The following is a 20,721-nucleotide window of genomic DNA, read 5'->3' on the forward strand; positions in this document are numbered from 1 at the left end:
GATTATTCTTACCACATTGCCAAAGCTAAGAAAAATAGTACTCTATAAATTATTTTAAGTTCACTGTTTTATTTTTAAAGTTTTAACATGTATCCCATGCTCCTAATATTCTAAATTTTGTTTAAAAAATCTCTTTTCTTCTGTTGTGAATAACTTGGATTTAAATATTTGGTTCTGGTGTTGTGTGATATGATAGCCACTTCACTTTTTGACATCTTAATTTCTAATTAGAGAAACTGAGATAAAGGTCTGCTTGATATTTGATTTGAGATAAAATATTTGCCTTTCAAATAGAGTAATATGTGGAAAGGTCTTTATAGCTAATAAAGATGAAATTGATTCCTTTTTTGAGAGTTCACAGCCTCCCTCAGTTTTTGTCTTGCCAGGTTAAAAGTCTTAATTTCATAATCTTCCTTTTAGATTTAATGGAAATCAAAATTATTTAAATCATGATTTAAAGCAATAGCCTAGAATACATGGTTCAAAATTTTTTTTTGTTTCTACAGAAATAATACCTCACTTGCTTCAGTGGGAGGTCATTTTTCCACTTTTCCAAGATGGGTATAATTTTATAAGGTGCCTATCTTTTCAGTTAAACTAATGTCAGGAGTGAATTATGAAAACTATCAGGGAACCAAATACTTAAGTATTGGGTAATGCCACTCAGTAATAAATTTCATTCATTCTCTATTGTCTCTCAAATTCAAATACCTTTTTTTTAACATAAAAGTCCCCCATCATCTGGCCGCATATCACCTGGACAACTTTATCAACCATTTAGCCTTGATGCAGGTCCTTGCCACCTGAATGAGTCTTGTCACTGGCGCTCGCACGCTTCCTCTGTTCCTTTGCCTAAGCTTTTCCTGTGATACTTACTTTCTCCTGGTCAGGACAGGTGAGCCATGTCATACCTTCAGTGTCCAACTTATCTTTTTCATTAAATGTTGTCAGACTAAGGACCACTCGGACTAATCACCAATATTAATTAGCCACAATTATCTCGTACTTGATTATTTCCCTACATAAAGGTTGGTTTCATATTTTCGAATGGTTCTCTAGTTTTCTTGGCTCACTTCCCCAGCTAGTGTGTGATCATATCAGAGGTAGGAATCATGTCTGTACTTTTCCGTTGGTCCCTATAGCATGTCCAACAATGCTGGGATCACAGTAAGCTTTCATAACTGTTGATGGTGCGATGAATGGATGACTGACATTTTCAATAGTCTTCCTGATGATGTTCTTTTCCTGTGTTGACACCACAGACTGGAGGTCATCCTCTAATGCCCATCATTTTGATCTTTTTTTTCCCTTAAGGGATTGGTTTGTCCTTAGCCATATTCATGTAGCAGTCTATTCACACAGCCTTTTGTTATCTTCTGCAAGTCTACGCTTTGATTGTGTCCCAAGAATAAAACTTCCTGATTTCTGGAAGAAAGAAAACAGACATTGTATATTAGCAAACACCTAAAAAATATAAAGTAGAAACAATATTTTTAGCATCACTTGGTTTAAGATTATTTGGAAACTAGTATTTCTATAATTGTGAGAAACTGGAATAAATATATTAACTTAGAAATTCTGCTTATAAGAGTTATATGTATTTTTAAATGTAAGTATTACTTATTTCATATGTCAGTTCTGAATATTGTACGCACACATTGTAAGTTTTTGAGAAATTTTTTGGGATATGATTTAGTATAGTAGATATAGATTCTAGGCTATTGAGGGACTTTTGAAAATACATTTTACCAATCCCTAAGCATGTATTTTTTTAAAAATTTATTTTATACTTTATATGTCATGGTATGTATACAGAAACTTACCTGAGTATTTATAATTTGAGACTGGAAGATATAAATTAATATTCATAGTAAAAATACCAACAAAATCAGATTTATTTATTTATTTTTTTAAGATCAAGATTTAAATACAGTTTGACAATAAGACTACCTGAAATTAAAGTTTCATAATACAAATATTTACCAGTTTTTAAGCGGCATGAATTACTAAATTTTATGCATTCATATAATTATGTAAACATTTATTTATAGGTTTTAAATGTGCTCTGTGTGTTACTCCATAGCAAGAATCATAATATTATTAACTTTTGTAGTTTCTGCATTTACCTTTCCTTAGCCCAAGGATCTAGTATAATGATTAACATTGAGTAGAAAGTTCATTGATAAATGATGAAATGAAGGCAATTTTCTGCTTTAAGATAAAATTTTTCTTTTAGTCTGGTTATATGTGAAATTGAAAGGATCTCTCATTGGCCTCCTATAAACCTATGTCCTCGTGTTGATTAATTGATACATTTTGTATTAAGTTATAATTTAATACTTCCCCAAACAGAGATTTCACATGTGTCTAAAATCATTGACTAGTATATTTGCCATAGTAACATAAAAACTGCATTGACAGAGACCAACATCAATAAAGACAATACATTTTTAAGTATTTGGCAGCTATAAGCCCTCAGTGTAGTTAATTTTTTAGTCAGTTTTCTTACATTTGATCTTAGATACATCTTGCCGAATTAGCGCACATGCATATTATATGTATCTATTTTGAATCTTGCATTAATAATTATTAACAAATAGATTTTAATTCATAGTATTTATAAAAATGAAATCATTTTAGCTTTATAATTAAATCTTTTATTTTTCCTTAATTTGTTCTTCCTAGTTGATATGTTGTGTGTAAAGTGACCTCAGGCTGTATATTCTTCCAGAATAAGTCAAACATACTATTAAAACATGTCATGAAATTATGGTGTGAGTTTAACATTAATTATTAAACATGAATACTAAAGTTATCTGTTTATGATGCAATTTTTTTTAATGGTTTACCCTTAAGAAAATAGATATTCAGAAATATTTTACATACTGTTTTAAATTCATGTGATTCATTGTGATTCTTATAATTTCAGGGGTCGGACTGGAAAAATTAGAGTGCAAAGTCTGAAGATTGGATTGATGTCTCTCTCTAAAGGTCTTTTAGAAGAAAAATACAGATGTATGTAAGACTTTTCCTCTACCAATAGTGTTTTTAGTGATGACAATGATAATTTATTGGAGACTTAGTTTAGATGACTCACTAATAATAATAGTTCTTACTTTTTAACCATCGTTATATATGTCCAGGCTAGACTAAAGTGGCCATTACAAAGTAGACTTGTGTGTAATGTAATTCTAATCATAGGATCAAGAGGTGAGGTGCCGTGATGGAGTGAGAACCGACTACAAATTATATCTCGTTTAATTCCTAGAATATTCACGCCATAAGGATGTAGGCATTGTGATTTCAATTTTCCAGATGAAAAAAATTAATGCTGGAATAGGTTAAAAATATAGTGAAAGACTGCTGTGACAATATAGGGGTAGAATTAGATCACAGAGTTTTCTGACTCTAAAGCCTAGCTCTTTTCTATTTCTATATACTTCCAATGTTTTTAAAAAATTAAGATGGACTAGAACCTTTATGTGATACTTTTTACTAGAACCTTGAGAACTTCCAACACTAAAAAAAAAAAAAAAAAAATCAAAGTGGACTAGAATCGTTGAAGACATAGACAAATAAGTATATAGTATGAAAATATAAAGTGATAAAAATATTTTTAAATTTTGTTATGTTTCTTCTTATTCACCAAATAAATGAGTGGTATCTGTTTATCTGTTAGTTAACGGAGGGCGTCTTGGCATTTGGAAAAGGACAGGTTCACAGGCCACAGAGACCTGCCTTCAGACCTCAGCTCTTTCACTTAGTGGCTGAGTGACTGTGGGCAGGTTACAAGGTCCCACTGAATACTGACTGCAGTTAAGAGGTGATATTATTTGCATTTCGTGCTTCAGGAAGCTGAAATTTAGCAAATTTTCTTCAACTAAAGAATGAAGCTAGTAATTCCTGTTTTGAAAGCAATTAGAGTTAATATGGGAAAAGTACCTAGAAATAGCAGTTGTTGAATAAATGGTAGCAATTGCTGCTGTCTCCAAAGTCTTAACTACTATAAAATACCTTTTGACTTAATTTTTTCCATAAAATGTGAGTTACTTGGTTCTGCCATACACATACCCAGATGATTCCTTATAGATATATCCATACATTTGAGGGAGAGAGATAGAGATACTTCATGAATGGGGAGACACCAAAAGCAAGAGGCTATTTGATCACAAGTCCCATAAACTTTTTCAAGTTTTGCGTCTTTTGTGCACAGGCATACCTTAAAAACAATGTTTCTTTTCTGATATGGCTGTGAGATGATCTGATTTTCAATTTTAGGTCTAGATCAGGAAGGCTCGTTTTTGTTACATACTTTACAAGAGTGTCAGTGAAAGGAGACATAGATTTCTATGAAAGGAAAAACTGATTGTAGGTCAGCAGGTGAGGTGCCTTCATGAAGTCAGAACCCAGTGCAGGAAAACACTTTGCACCAAGATTGTTTGGTGGCACTTTATACAGAATTTAAATCACCTTCAGCATTATAATTGTCAAAAGATAGCATTTTCAAAGCTAGTAGAGTTCTTTCAATGAGTGGGAAAGAAAAATGTGAACAAAGTGTCAGTGTACAAAATTAGAAAAGGACCTTTGTCATCATTTGTGCTTTGGGGTTTTCATGTGCCCCTGAAGGAATGTGGGGCTCATGGAAAGTAACAATCATGTCATGGTGCTCCATTTACTCTGAAATGAATGCAAAGTCTACCTCATAGTTGATAGTAAACAGTGTGATCTATTTTCCTACATCACTGATTCCCACCTCTTGACTTTTTGAAGCTGATTATCAGGGAGTAACCTGACAACACAGTGGTTGTGGTTACAATGAAAAAGAAATCTTCCAACATATTTCTGAAATGTGTAATTTTAAAATGAGGGTATTTCAGCATACATGTACTCAGACACTTGTACTACAATGGACACACTTTCTACAAATGTTGGGAAACAACACTTTGTATAATTTAACATTAAAATTTCAGATTATGCAGGAAAAGCTGAAGCCCTCGAAATGAAAGTTTCTGATATTTAATTTAATCCAGGAAGTATGCCATTTTAGTACTTAATTAAATAAGAAACTCTTGGGCTGCAATCTTCAATCTAAATCTTTTGGAGAAGTCTTCAGACTCAGGAAATATTCTGAAGTTTTGTTTTATATTTTTACTTCTAGGTCCTTAGCAACTCTGATTCTAGTTTTGATTTTCCCAGTGATATCAGAACACTTCCTCATTATTACTTCCATTGTTAGAATTGATATTTAGGATAATTTGCTCTCCAAACTCAATGGCAAATGTGTCACCCTGGGTTATTTGGTATCTGTCCGAGCATTGATTTTGCAATGGTTGATGTCCATGTCTGTCTTTACCCTGGGGACACCTCCCTCTTTCTCATGCCTTCCAGAGAATATACCTTGATTAGGTTCTAAGAACACCCTGGCCTTGCTGCTTATAGCTGGTGGCTACTTTGCCTGATCCAAGGGTGCACTTACAAAGATCCTTTTCAAAGGCCTTTTGCATCTGTTCTGTTCTAATTTATTGGAACTTGGGCCTTAGATTGTGACTTTTCTCTGGCTCACTCCCACCTTCTGACACTCCTTTTTATTTCTGACTCTAACACAAAAATGTGAACTTCTATAAAAATTTAGAAATATGTAGAAATTTCTAATATTAATGTTCATCTTTTCTCTTGTGTTTTGTGTATAGTTTTACCTTAATAGTGGCATAGCAGTATAGCTACCTGCCTCAAAAGAGGCAAGGTGTGCATGATTGATCTTGCTGGAAGTGTGCACTCCTCTGTACAGATTATTATACATACAGATCAACTCTACTTACCCAAGAGGCCTCTTCCCAGGAAAAGGCTTAAAATGAGCATCATAGTAAGAATCCTGGACAAATATTTTCCGGCTATCATAGTCTTATTTTTGACAAATGAAAAGAAACAAGTAGACCTCTCACGAAATCTAAGTGAACAAATGATAATAAAAATTAAATTTATCTTAATTGAATTGCTTTCCCTCCATATACTTATAATTAAAGTCATATTTCTTTATAATTACTGTATCAATATCACTCACTGTGGTTCAGTTGTTTGAAAATTTATTGTTGACAGTGTTAGATCTAACATTATTCCACTTTAAAATACAGGGAATATACATTTTGATCTGACATTAATTTATCAGGTATTTTTTGAGAATGGTTTTTAGGTTCCAATAAATATTTATGCCTCTTTCTTCTGTTCTTGGAAACTTCACATGAAAAACTTTAGAGTTTGTGTGATTATGAATTTTCAGAACTTGGAAATTTCTTTCCAAAAAGTATTAGTGTCTATAACAAAGTGGGTTATTTTTACATGAAATTTCTCCCTACTTCTAAAGTAACTTATTTAAGCATAGAAGCTTTATTGCTAGAAACAAGATAATAATTTTAATCTTCATAATATTTAAAGTGGTGAATAGATGATAAGCCAATACTGGAAAGGAGAGAAGAGTTTTAATTTTACTGAATCAAGAAAGCTATGAAATAAATTAAAAATTTTTTTTAATGAATAGAAAAGCCTAAGAACTTTGTGAAAGTAAACATGAGTTTTGTTAATATGTCTTTAAAATTTGAGTAAATGTATTTTATTACATGAAATGAAGTAAAACAAAAATGCTTTTTATAGCTAATATGGAATGAGACTAATTGGGCCTAAAAACACAAACCTAAAAATAAGACACTTTCTTATACTTTTTAATGTTTCTTATATAAAACATATTTGAGTAGAGAAATCTTTTTTAAAAAGTAATTATGTGTATGTATGTGTATATATATATATATATATATATATATATATATATAGAATATGAAATTTAGGAGTAAACCCCAAAAGTTGGTAAGCATATCTGTTAAAATTTAAAGATTTGCTTCTTAAGGCACATTTATACCTTTGACACGTCATGAAGGATGCTTTGTTCTAGCTTCTTTCCCAGTAAGAAGGGAAACCTTTATTGAAACCGTTGAATGAAACCCACATGCATTTACTGTACCATTTGTAAAGGAAATTCGCAGTTATTGGCCTACTTATATGTATGGACATACAACAGTAGGTTGTTTTAAGAAGCATGTGGTTAACAGTCTCTGATTATAGACACACAGAATATCAAGGTTGTCAGAATTCAGGAGACAGCTAATAGATTCACATCCCCGTCAACTGTCGCTAATCTACGTCATTCAATTCCCAAACCAAACGTATAAAAGAACACCACGGGCAGGTGGAAGTTAATCTCTTGCCTCGCCTCTTCGTAGATCTCTTTAAGGAAGTGGCGGGACCTACAGAAATGTGTGACCAGAGACAACTGGGCCTCTTGCTTCACGATGCCATCCAGATCCCCCGGCAGCTGGGAGAAGTAGCAGCGTTTGGAGGCAGTAATATTGAACCGAGTGTTCGCAGCTGTTTCCAGCAGGTAAACCTGAAGGCTCCCCAGTCTGTAGGGTATATTGAAAGAGGGTTTTGAGGATATTCCAAGAAATGGAACAGAGAACTTGGGCTGGAGCCAAATGGTGGAGGACATTGGGTACCATCCCAGTAAGTTTGTCTTTTGTTTCTTAAGGCATATCTGACTCAAGGAATAGCTGCTGCCTCAAGGAGACTTACTGCTTCCCCATCTAAAAAATCCCAAACCCTTTAACATGTGCTATCACATCGCTAAGCTTTGGCCCTGCCGTTGCCCCGGCCTCATCTTTTGTCACTTGTCCCCTTGCTCCCTGCCTTCTACCCACACTGCTTTAGTTCTTCCATTCTTGCCTTCGAGCCTGTGGACGTGTGCCCTCTGTCAGCATGTTCTTCATGTCCTCACCCACAGACTCCCTTCTCCTCCGTGATCCTTACTTGTTCTTTAGCTCTTTGCTCAAATCTCACCTCCTTTGAAAATCCTTCTCTGACCCTTTCAAATAAGATTCTGTCTCTCTCTATACTCACCCGAATCTCCCCTGCCTTCTTATGATGCTCTTTACAGTTAATAGTATAACTGCTTATTTAGATTTTTCTTACATATAGACCTAAGCTTCATGAACAAGGACAATGTTTATCTTTTTATTATTGTGCCCCTGTGCAGAGTGCCTTAAACATCACAGCTACTTAATAAATATTTGCTAAATAAATTAATAAAAGCCCTGAGTTCCTTGGAAGGAAGATTTTAAAAATAAATAAACTTAAAACTTTATTAAAATCAGGTCTTTTTTTGAGAACTTTTGTACAAAAGAAGAATGATATATGAAGTTTTATACTGGTCTAAGTTACTAATGTTAAACTGGAAAAGCATTTTTGCTTCTTTTTAATGCTTACTGTATATAAAGCATTTTAGAACTGTTACTACTGATATTATACATTTTCATGAAGTACAAGCCTACAGATATTTTCTCACAGCATATTCAGTGATTTATCATTGCAGAGAAAAAAGTGCTCACACCATTCCTTAATGGCGAATTGATTTTATGGGTTATTACATTTTATAATAGACCTTTTTCTTGTTTTAGAAATATAAAAAAATACCAATTCAAAATCCTAAATATAATTTCCCATGTTCTGGTTCATAGAACAATCTTGACAACAGCAGAAGAAAGATGTTGGTACAAATTCAACTTTGCACCTATGAAAATCAATTACTATTAAGATTTGTAGGGGGGCTAAGATGTTTCATATATTTTGTTATAAAATTTGAAATCTTGCCAAGTACATTCACAGTAATGTCGCCCCAGTGTGATATGGCAACAGGACTGGAGCAGGGCACAGAAAGAATGGTTTTATGTAGCATTTATAATAGCCTTCAAGTTTGGAAAGTACAAAATTTTACTGTCTTAAATGAGTGAAATTGTGGAATTAAAGTATACGTGTGAACAGAGCACCTAGAATTGTGTAGGTTTTTTTTTTGTTTGTTTTTTTAAATCTGAGTATATGAAGGTATTTGGATTTCTTCCTTCTTTCTCTATGACAATTTCTGCTTTTTCTCTTTACATTCTAGAATTTTCTTTCCTTGAATAACCTTAAATATTTCATGATTTAACTGACCTAAAAAGAACTACATAACTTTCTTTTTAATTGTGCACAGAGTTCCCGAAGATTCTGAAGCAATAACACTTGCTGAAAGTTCAACGAAGAAATTCTCTTCACTTTTTTTTCTTTAAAACCAACTCATTTTTACTTCAAATACAATCCTCATTTATGTGGCTTCTAAACACATGGGATATATTTTAATGTATTTGTTTCTTCACCAGAATAACAACAAGCCAGAGATAAGCGTGAAAGAGTTCATAGACTGGATGCGCCTAGAACCACAGTCCATGGTTTGGCTGCCGGTTTTACATCGAGTGGCCGCAGCTGAGACTGCAAAACATCAGGCCAAATGCAACATCTGTAAAGAATGTCCAATTGTCGGGTTCAGGTGAGATCTACCGCCAGTGATGGCAGGAGAGCATTTGCTGTTCCCTATGTGTCATCTCAGTGCATGTCCATCATCCCTTCCCTCTGTCCCCCTTGGGGGGTTTGCCTCCTAAGTACATGAGAGGCTCAGCATATTCCATCTATCTAAAAATGGCATTTCTTCTTGTAGCCAGTACGTGAAGCTTGTTATTGTCATTATTAATATTATTTTGATTGAGAACCAAACACTTTTCTGAATTTCTATTACATATTTCACAGAAATGATCATGCATGATAATTGCACAACTCATTATACATATTTGGCTCTGATCGAATTGGGTGATGTTCTGAGGCCTTTGGGGTCAAACTTGGCAAACAGAGAGCAAAATTTAAATAATAAGTGCCAGGCAGTTGAGTTTCTTCGCTTTACTTCTGCCAAGTTTAGTGTGAAGTAGATTAACCCTACTTACCTTCACACAAGGAGCTAAACCACCATGCTTTAATGCAGTTGGTGTGTCAGACTTATCAGTCTGTGGCCAAAGCAGAGAGTGCAGGGTCTATGGTGGCCCCAAGATGAAGTGTCTTGGCTGTCACAGTCATTTGCCTCTATGTTAAGGTAAGTATGCCTTAGAATATACATATTTCTTTTCTGGGAAGAATCTAGGGAAAAAAACCCAGTTTCCTTTGGAAATCAATAATGAAAAAACACAAATCTATTCTTAGCAGTGGAACTCATGGTTCTGTTTGTACCTTTCATTTGTACCTGAAGAGGAATTACCTAGGAGGGTGATTTCGTGGACAGAGAGTCATCCATCAGGATGGCTAGGATTGGCTTTGTTGTACACAGTATGTGTGCCAGTATCCTGAACTAAACAAAATTGTTTTCATTTGACTGACTTTACCAGCATAGTTTGTATGAAGAGTGTGGTTGTATTTTCTATGGATGGTAAACTAAGAAATTGTAAATTTCCTGTTCTTCCATCATGGTATGCGGGGGAGCCAGTCGAAGTGTTACAAGTTCAGAGTGCCTTGGTACCAGTGCTGCTGTAGAGTCTGTGAGGATGGAGAAAGGCAGTGGTCAGTGTGAGGCAGATTCAGCGTGAGCCTGCCAGCCAGGGTCACGGATGTCCCCGTGGAAGTCAGGGGGCAAACACTGGGAAGAGGAAGATGGAAAAGGTGCAGTTGATGCAGCATTTCTTGGACGGGCTCGGTTAGAAGCACCTGATAGACAGAGATGGACAGAGAGCAAAGGATTAACAGAATGTAGCAAGCTCAGGATAGCAGTGGGAAAGTAAACCAAATGAGATATAACCATCAGAACTACTAATCACTGCTGTTTATCCAGTGCTTAACTGTATGCCAGGCACTGTGCAAAAACATGTTGCATTTGTTATTTCATTTACTCTCCATAAAAATCCTGTAAAATTGGTAGGATTATCTCTACTTTGCACATGAAAGAACTAAGACTTAGAGATTAGGCAACTTGCCCAAAGCCAAATATCCAATAAGTGGAGACAAAGATGGGATTCAAAAAGGATCTTTTTGACTCTGGAGTTCATGCTCTTAGGATAGTATTTTTTTAAAAAGCAGATTAAATTTTTAGAAGAGGCAAGATTTGACATTAAGAAATTTTATGATACTGAACATAACAGTTGATTTAGTACATTGATTATTAGACCAAAAATAGTATGCTATATATAAAAAGTAATGGAAACCACAGGAAACATCAAGATTAACTGATTTGGGAACACTGGCTTATATAAAACCTGCCACACACAGCCATTGCTGTAACCCAGAGATGTGTGGAGGAACCAGATTTCACAGAGGCTGTGGCTATGGAGAGCAAAGTATTGTACCTTTAATGCTTCATTTCTTAAATAGAAAAAAACCATGAAACAACTGTAGCATAACATGAAGATTTAACAAAGCTGAGAGGTGGGTACAAGGATGTTTATTATATGAGGTCTGTCCAGAAAAAGTCCAGCCATCATTCATATAATGAAAACGGTTTGCACAACATCGATGTAACCTGGCAGCCAAGGAGAGTGGACTGGAATGTGCGTGTGTGAACAATGACGACTTCACTGTACTAGTCAGTGGGGACAGTAGACGCCATTGAATGAGCATGTGTACTGTGTAGCTGTCGCATTCAAAATGAGCAAGAAGAGCAACAAATCTGCATCAAATTTTGCATTAAGCTTGAACATGCCTCCTTGGAAACTATTTGGATGACTTAGAAGGCCACAGCTATGAGCAGCTGGTAATTGGCAGCTTCATCACAACAACGCGCCTGCTCATGCATCATATCTCGTGCAGAGTTTATTGGCAAAACATCAAACACCCAGGTTACTCAGCCCCCCTACAGTCCAGATTTGGTGCCCTATGACTTCCGGCTTTTCCCAAAACTAAAATCACCTTTGAAAGGGAAGAGAGTTCAGACCATTGATGAGATTCAGGAAAATATGACAGGGAAGCTGATGGCGATTGGGAGAACTGTGTGAGGTCCCAAGGTGTGCCTACTTGGAAGGGGACTGAGACATCATTGTCCTATATATAATGTTTCTTGTATCTTCTTCAATAAATGTCTCTTTTTCGTATTACATGACTGGATACTTTCTGGACAGGCCTCGGACTCTGCTTTTGAAGAAACTTGAAATCTTTTATAAAAGAAAAATGAAAGAACAGTCACAGAAGGCGAACTATGTTAGATGTGGAATTTCTGATGTTTAATGTAAGGTTCATATGTCGATGTCTCTAATACAAAGCTGGGGAGTTGACAGGTAGGCAGGTAGTCAGAGATGACGGTTACAGCAGGACACTCAGGAGGCAGTGTGTGGGAACTAGCTCTGGAGTCCAGCTGCTTAAGTTTGAATCCTAAATCACTGTTTGACTGTGACCTTGGATAAGTTACTTGGCCTTCCTGAATCTGAGTATCTTCAAATCATATGAGCATTGCCTCACAGCAAGTTAACACATGAAAAGTGACTAGGGAAGTACCTGTCACAAAAACAGCAGGCAGTCAATAAATGTTCCCTTTTATTCATTAATACCAATAACTAACATTAGTGGGAGAATAGCTCCGCCTATACGTGATATTTAACTGAGTATTAAAAAGCCTGATGATGATGATGATGCTCAGTAGCAGGTGAGATTGATAAAAGGGTTCTAAAAGGGGGAGAAAGGTGATCAGGGTTCTTAAGAGAGACGAAGAATCGCCGTGTTGTCAAAGTCAGAAAGAGGGCTTTAGAAAGATGGTAGAGATGTTAAGTGCAGCAGCGAGATTCGAAACAGCATGTGTAAGAACAGACCATGTCATGTGTGATTCAAGAGAAGTCACTGGTGATTTTAGAAAGAACTTTTTCTGTGTCATGGTAAAGGATGGAAGGCACGACTCACGCTCAGGAAGATAAGTAGGTTAGTATGTGCAAATGACTTGTTCAAGGAGTCTAGCTATAATTTGAAGAAGATATGTCCATATATTGAAGATCGTAAGCTGGTCAATGATATATTTATCTTCCTTATACTTGCATATATATATTTATGTGTGTGTGTGTGTGTGTGTGTGTGTGTATGTGTTCCCAGTTTCCTATTTTGAGAATGTAGTTCATTAAAAAATTTTAAATTTCTGAATGGAGAAAAAATATGACCAGTCAATACCTGGTTTAGGGATAAGACCAAGCAAAGGTTTCTTCAAACCAATCACCTTAATGATTGCACAAAGATTATCCTCAGAAGGAATAATGTAAGAAGAACTCCAGTAATTAAACAGGGCCAAGATAGGATGGCTCTGATTAGCTTCTAGGTAAATGATAGTCTTTTTCTCTGAGCTATAAGGAAGAATGAAAAGCCAATTCCAGAAATAAAAATGGAGGAATATGGGCATTGTGCAGTAATGATATTTATTTACTTTTCTCTGAGTTTTTATAAATCTGCTAGGATTTCCCTGTAATTACTTCCAACTTAAATTTTAATGAAATTTTGGATTTGCAAAATGTTTTATAAGCTGGGAATTGTTTCAGTTACAATTACGTACAGCTGCTTAATAGAAGCAAAAATAAGTTAGAAGTTTAATTTCTTTTCATGCAAAAAAAAAAAAAAACAAAAAACCCAAAAGTCCTAGGAATCTAAGACTGAATCATGGCTTCCCAGTCATCTGGGTCCATTGTGGGTTTTTTGTTTGTTTTTTCAGTTTTATTGAGATAAAGTTGACATATAACATTATGTAAGTTTAAAGTGTATATCATGTTGATGTGATATAGCTTCTGGAAAATGAATATCTGCATGGTGTTAGGAAACACCTGCATCATGTCACATAATTACCATTTCATTTTTTGTGGTGAGAACATTTAAAATCTACTCTCTTAGCAGCTTCCAAGTATATAATACAGTATTATTAACTATAATCACTATGGTACACATTAGGTTCCTGAAACTTATTCCTCTTATTATTGGAAGTTTGTACCCTTTGACTGACATCCCCTTTTTCTTTTTTCTTTTTTTCCATTTATTTTATTTTATTGTTGTTCAATTACAGTGGTCCCAATTTTTCTCCCATTGCTCTCTCTGCCCCGCCCCCCAGTCAGTCTGCACCCTGTTGTTCATGTCTGTGGGTCCTTTACACTTGTTTCTTGACTAGACCCTTCCCTTTCTTTCCCATTATCCTCCTCCCCCGTCCCCTGTGATCACTGTGAGTTTGTTCCTCATTTCCATCCCCCTTTCCGTAGTCGTGGCTTTACGCTGTCATTCTTAACATGTGGCTTCCATTTTCAAGGTTATCTCATGCTAACAAAATGTCTCTTCTTGAAGTCAGGCTCATTTTCCAGGAAGAGGGAAGAGGGACCATGCTTCTTCCCAACTGAGTCAGTCCCTTGAAATCCCAACTAGAAATCCCACCCAGTGACTTTGACTTGTCTTGCATTGGTCACTGCCATCAGCAAGAGAGACTGAAAAACATACTTTTAGCAGGGCATGCTGCCCACTAATGGTACAAGGGTCTGGTACCAATGAAGAAGGGGAGAATGGCTTTCTGCCATGAAGTGTTCAGAAATAAACACAACTCCATTTAGAAGACAAGATGTCAGTCATATTTGTCAAACAATGCGGATAGGTCAAGAAATATTAGTGTAGGTGAATGTTTCATACCAGGTTGCTTCTCTGCCAAAATAAGCAGGATATAGTAGATGCCTATTGATTTTCTTGACATTAATTTGAAAGTGATTTTTGCGGGTCATTTTAGAAGCTACTCAGCACTTAATGGTTTACAATATTAACCTCATACAACCTTTACATTTTGTTTCCATTTTCATTCTGCTAGTCCTGTTCTTTATTTATGTTTTCTCTTGATACAAATATATTTATGTTCTTAGTTACTATCTGCCATTCTGGCAGATGAGAAGGTCTGGGAAATGTTTTCCATTCTGATCCATACAAACTTAAAATCTAGAGTTTCATTCCTCGAAATAAGACTGTGCAAAGGAAGGGCAATGTGTAGTGTCACTAAGCAAATTCCACATTTGTGACCAGTGTCCTTTTTGTGGTGGTTTGGATGAATGAAATTCCTTCTAGAAATGATTGATTTGGACTAAATATAGGCAGGCAAACCAATGAATTTTCTTTTCTTCTCTCCAGGTATAGAAGCCTAAAGCATTTTAACTACGATGTCTGCCAGAGTTGCTTTTTCTCGGGTAGAACCGCAAAAGGTCACAAATTACATTATCCAATGGTGGAATATTGTATACCCGTGAGTACTGAGCCATTGTTTGTTTGTTTGTTTGTTTGTTTTAATGTATTGCTTGTGAATTGACTAGCATCTAAAATTACTCAGTTTAGACAACTTTTGGGGGGGAAATGACTTTTACGATTGCTTAACGATATTTTTTGTTGTTTTGTTTTCTTTTAAGTAAATTTATCTATGTTGTATTCATTAATAGAATCATTATACTTTTTCAGAAACATTAATTAAATTTTATTTACATCTGTGTTTTGATTTTAAACAACTTTCTTGGCAGCAAACTCTTTTAAAAGCTCATCCTAACCTACATTGAAAATCATATTCTGTGATGGGAAATCATGTTTCTTTTAGACATATTTAAAATGTTTTCACAATTATATATTAACATTAACAAAAATATTGAGAATCAAGAGAGTAAGCTACCTTCCAGTATTGTTCCATGTCTCTGATTTTATTTATTTTTATATTCGTGTAGTTTTGATTCTGCTGTTTTCTGTGAACGTGTATAAATTTTTCCCTGTTGTCCCACGGTATATTTTTTCCTTGTTACAGATTATTTAATTGAGTGAATTATTCTAATTTGTCTAACCATTTCCTTAAATTTGGACGTTTACTTTATTTTCAATTTTCTGATATAATAAGCAACATTCATAAATATCTTCATGGAGATAGCTCTTTACATATTTTATATAAATTACATTTTCATAGAAAAAAGTACTAGAATTGGAAGGTCCGGGTCAAAGAATATGAGTATTTTCATGGCCAAAATACTTCATGTCAACTTATTTTCCAAAGAGGTTTATGCGATATTATCATCACATTTTGTTAGTGTCCTGATTTTACTACAGCCTCACTAGCACTGGATATTAATTCTTATTGATTCTTTGATCTAAAGCTATGCTTTCTTCATTTTCTGTCAACAGCTATTTTTTAGCCTTCTTCCAAACAGTGAGCCAAAATTTATTCATAGAGCTATACATTTTCTTTGGTTTAGGGAATTGAGTTACTTTTTAGATCAAAAATTGACAGAAAGGCAGCAATACTTATAAAATATACGCATATATCCATCTCACTCACATTCTTAGCTATCTTCTTGAATAAATCGGTACCCTACATGTGGAGAGGAAACCTAGACAATGTGGCAGAACTATAATAGATAAGATACCCACAGTGTACAATAACTTCAGTAGTAAAAAAATTCTCCCAAGAAAACGTGTGAAGCACCATTTATTATTATGATTAACATATTTATGCACTCAACAAAAAAATATTGAGTACTAACCATGTGTCAGACACTTTTCTCAGCTCAGATAATTAATTCATCAGGGTGCTATAGAAAAAGAAATTACTGACTCTCCTGCTACTTTCCATTTAGGAGGAGGGGATCTTTGACAATGAACAAGGAAACAAATGAGATCATTACAGATTGTAGTAAGTGCCTTTAAATAAATAAATGGATAATGAGAAGGTTAGAAGAGGCACTTCAGATGAATAAATCAGGAAAAAATCTTTCTGAGAGGTTAATACTGAGTTGACATTGAAGGATGAGAAAGAACGAGCTGTGTAAAAGAACTCCTAGAGGAGAGAGACAACACCCAGGGGCATCTGGAGGTGGAACAGAGGTTGGCAGGACGGGGCACTGGAGAGAGTGGAGCATATTCCACAGAGGAATGTAGTTGGTAGCACTGGTTATCCACTTGGATGAAAATGTGGGGCCTTGTTTAAAAATTATTGCGATTTTCAAGATGGCAAAAGCCGAGCGTTAAGCCAAGTTCAGAGCTCTTCTGAGTGAGGGACCCTGTGCACCTCCACAGGTCACATATCCAGGAAGCTGGCCCTGGGGGTAAAAAAGAGGTGGAAATGACATGGGGTCTGAAAAATTCAGGAGGGAATTTCACAAAGAGTGAATTTTTCCCTTCACAAAAGCGAGGGTAGTAGGAGATTGGATTAAAAAGAAAGGCAGGTATCAGGTTGTGCAGAACCCTTTGGGGCACTGTAAGGAATTTGGATTGGGGAGAAACACGGTATTCCTATTTACATGATCATAGCTAGAAATTTAGAAAACTGTGTAAAAAGCTAACATCAAAATGAGAAAAATCGTAGAGTAAGTTCTCAGTCATACCTTGGTACCTGTCAGCTGCATTGTACAGGTTGGCTCCCTTTCTCCAGACATGATATGGGAGGTCCCTTGCCCCTTTCTGAAGTTTTCATAGTGATCTTAATCAACAACCTTTTCATAAATCATCTCTTATGACTGTTTATTTTCTGAATTTGGCTCCACAACTTTTGATAAAATGACTTTGAAAGGCATAGGCTTGGATTTCATAGTGATTAATTACTTGATGTAACAGCTTTTCTTTTAAGTGAGCTTTATATGGTGCATCCATCAAAATTTTACCCAACATGCCCTAAACAAGGTTGATGTCTGCCTTAGAAAATGAATTGAAGTGTAACATTTTCAATATTATTATCATTGTATTGATACCACTAGAAGGATTAAATGGACCAGACCTTTCCATACAGATCTTCATGTTTGTATTTCTCATAACGCATCTCCATTTGTAGTTACGAACGTGCTCTAGCCACGTTACTGACTTGATTTCTTTCCTGTTTAATTTCCTTTTTTAGCTGAATCTCAACATTTCTATGTTAAGCCTTACCTTAAACCTTTAAGCTCCAGAAGTAGTTCTTAAAACATATCAGCTTATTATCTATGACAATGTTTGTCTTTAGATGTAGGAAGACTGACTAATGGTGTATGAATTAGCTATCATAATTTATGAAGATATTTTATGAAATTGATAATAAAACATTATATATGAAAGTAAAATGGAATTTTTTTCTGAGAAATAATTTTTAAACTATTTTCATTGCTCATTCTGTAATCCAAATTTGTACATTTAAGAATTCATTCATTAGTCTCTTATTAAGAGTTTAAAACAGACAACATGACATAGACTACTAAATTTAATATCTGCCACCATTCTTTATTCACTCAAATTCCACATTTTCACAAAACAGCTCAGCTCTTTGTGTGTGAAATCTTCCCAGACTCCTCTAGTTTCCCCTCATCAGAACGTGTCACTCTGTGATTTCTACCAGTAGCCCCTACTTCTCCAGTTTATATTTGAGTCTGTGTTATCTTGTAGTGTGTGTGTGTGTGTGTGAGCACGCATGTGTGTGGTGCTTTTGCCTCCTCAGTTGTCTTTTTAATTCCTTGAGGATTCTTTTCTTACTATGCTTGGTTAAGTCTGGTCTGTAAATGAGCTCATATCTGCTGTTATAAATACTAATTATAGAATATTAAAGTTGGAAAATATCTAAGAGTTCATCTAACTCATTCTCATTTTAAAGAAAAGAATTTAAATCTTATGGAAGGTAAATGATTTCTACATTTAAGGCATGATTTTTTTTAAACTTAACTCCATTAAGGAGATATATACACAGTTTAACACAAACATAAACAGATGTTTTCTGTATGCTTGCTGAAATACTGTTTGGTGGGGACCCTGTTTTGTACCAGGCATATTATTGAGGACTGGAGATGCAAAGAAAATATAATGGAGAGAAGGCTTCTAGGTGGAGAAGTTCAACAAAAGACTAATATATTTTTTTAAATAATTAAGTTTATGGATCCAGATAATCATTAGGATTTTTTCTACTACCTGTGCACTACATGTTTGAATTTGAAAAATATCATTTATTTTTTAAATTCTACATTTTATATTTATTTCACAGTGATAAAAAATCATCTGTATTCTCTGTTGCAAATAACCTAAATTGAATTCAAATTAGAAATATTTTTATATGTCAGAACATGTAATAGTTATTTAAATTAGAGAGAAAGGATAATGAATTTCACATATGATTTATAAGAGTTCTTGCAATTGCTGACACGGTTGGATAGGGTTGAATATGATGGAGGATGGAAAACATTTGGAATTGCTGCTGGGAGCAAGCATGAGTCACCTTTGTGAATTCTTCACCATTCTTTGTTGAGTGAATTGATTGCTACACTACCACAGGAGTGCCGCAGAGGTTAATTGGCAGGGATACGCAGTCTGTGGTTCTGTCATTGCTCTGCTGCTTTGGAATTTAAAAAGATGGTAGGTATAGTAAAAGGCCAAGGGAATAAAGGATTCAAAGTGTTAGTAATATTGGGATGGACTTGGGCTATCTATATGCTGCAGAAATCCCCAAGCAGGTTGAGGGGCTAGAGACAAGATCATGGCAGCAAGAATGGATTTATTCATACTTAAAAAGTAGGAGCAAGGGTCAGAAGATTTCAGTCAGTGAACGATTTCTCCAAGATAGAGCGATGGGAGTGAACAATGTGTTGAGTTATGATGAGGCCTGAGGTGTGGCCATAGCTCAGTAATTGAAGTGGGACATGAAGATGGCCTGAGAAGATCATCAGTCTCTGGAAGTGACAGGTGTTACTGTGTCTGGTCAAGTACAGTCAAAGGGGAGTGGATGGGCACATTGGTTTTAGTGGATGATCAGACTGAGACTAAGAGGAAATGGTGTACAGTGTTTTTCCTGGCATTTGTTGAGGGAAAGATTATACAGCCTATGATGGAGATGATTGTAGGGGTGAGGGTGTTATTGTGGGAACATCAGGATTTGTTGAAGGAGAAAGCTTGAAATTCCAGTTATGAATAAGACGTAGGGAAGTGTGTTCACAAGTAGAATAACACAGAGTCCATGATAATGGGGACAGAAAAGTAAACAAAGACTGTGCATCCTGGTGAGACAGTGGCCCAATCCATACAGGGAAAAGGAGAAATGGGGAAGGGCAGTAGCGTACTTCCCCATGGGTCAATACATATATGAGGAACCGAAGGTTTGGCCAGCATAGGAAGGTGGTCTGAGAGACATGTGAGTCCAGTGAGCTCAGGGAGAAGGGATGGGATATTTACAAAATTGTATTGCCAGAAAAATCAGCAACAGCAGCTACTCCCAACATTCACATTGTAGGGGTGGAATCATTGCAAAATTTTTGGACAGGACTAGTTTGTACTGATTCTTTTGTTAAGATTTGGGTGGGAAGAAGGGAGGACAGGAAAAAATAACTCAATGGGAAATAGCTTATTAAGTTAATAACACAGAAGACATATTTGTATTGTATTTTTTAAAGTGAAATGCATGTTACTTTTAAAGCAACAGTTTCAAGCATATTTGTGATTATATTGGTTGACATGTGGAGAAATAAACAAAACGTTTCCAGGGTTTGCAGAAACTATAGAAAAATTGCAGTTTTCTACTGAAAAAAAAGAAAAGAAAAGATTTCCTTTTCAAAGATTAAAGTAAAATCACATCTTTTAAAAAACAAAAAACAATCTGTATGTTGTTGGGAAGAAACAAACTAAAACTAAAAAAAGAAAGGGAAAAACTAGAAATTGTATAGTCTCCTTCTGTCCACCCCTGCTAGCATCAGTGTAGCCATAAGACTATAAAAATCAAATATAAGAAAATGCTGATTCATTCTTTGGAAAGCTCTACATTGAATCAGTATAGTTTGTTTTTGGCAGTCTTGCTTCTTCAGATGAACCTTGAGATGTTTACCCATATGCTGAAAACAGCATCATTGTGATTTCTCTAACCTC

At 35.3% G+C, this 20,721-nt stretch overlaps 1 protein-coding gene across 1 annotated transcript in view; it reads left to right on the forward strand.

Annotated features, from left to right (window-relative positions):
* Positions 1-20,721, forward strand: part of UTRN (utrophin) — a 449,245-nt gene that overhangs the window by 393,605 nt on the left and 34,919 nt on the right. Inside the window, exons 62-65 of the mRNA XM_090279943.1 lie at positions 2,930-3,015; positions 7,272-7,429; positions 9,240-9,406; positions 15,013-15,124. Coding sequence (XP_090136069.1) covers positions 2,930-3,015; positions 7,272-7,429; positions 9,240-9,406; positions 15,013-15,124 — 523 coding nt within the window. The remainder of the gene's footprint in view (positions 1-2,929; positions 3,016-7,271; positions 7,430-9,239; positions 9,407-15,012; positions 15,125-20,721) is intronic.

This window comes from Furipterus horrens, unplaced genomic scaffold, assembly GCF_987537825.1.
Source record: "Furipterus horrens unplaced genomic scaffold, mFurHor1.1.pri manual_scaffold_6, whole genome shotgun sequence".
NCBI lineage: Eukaryota > Metazoa > Chordata > Mammalia > Chiroptera > Furipteridae > Furipterus > Furipterus horrens.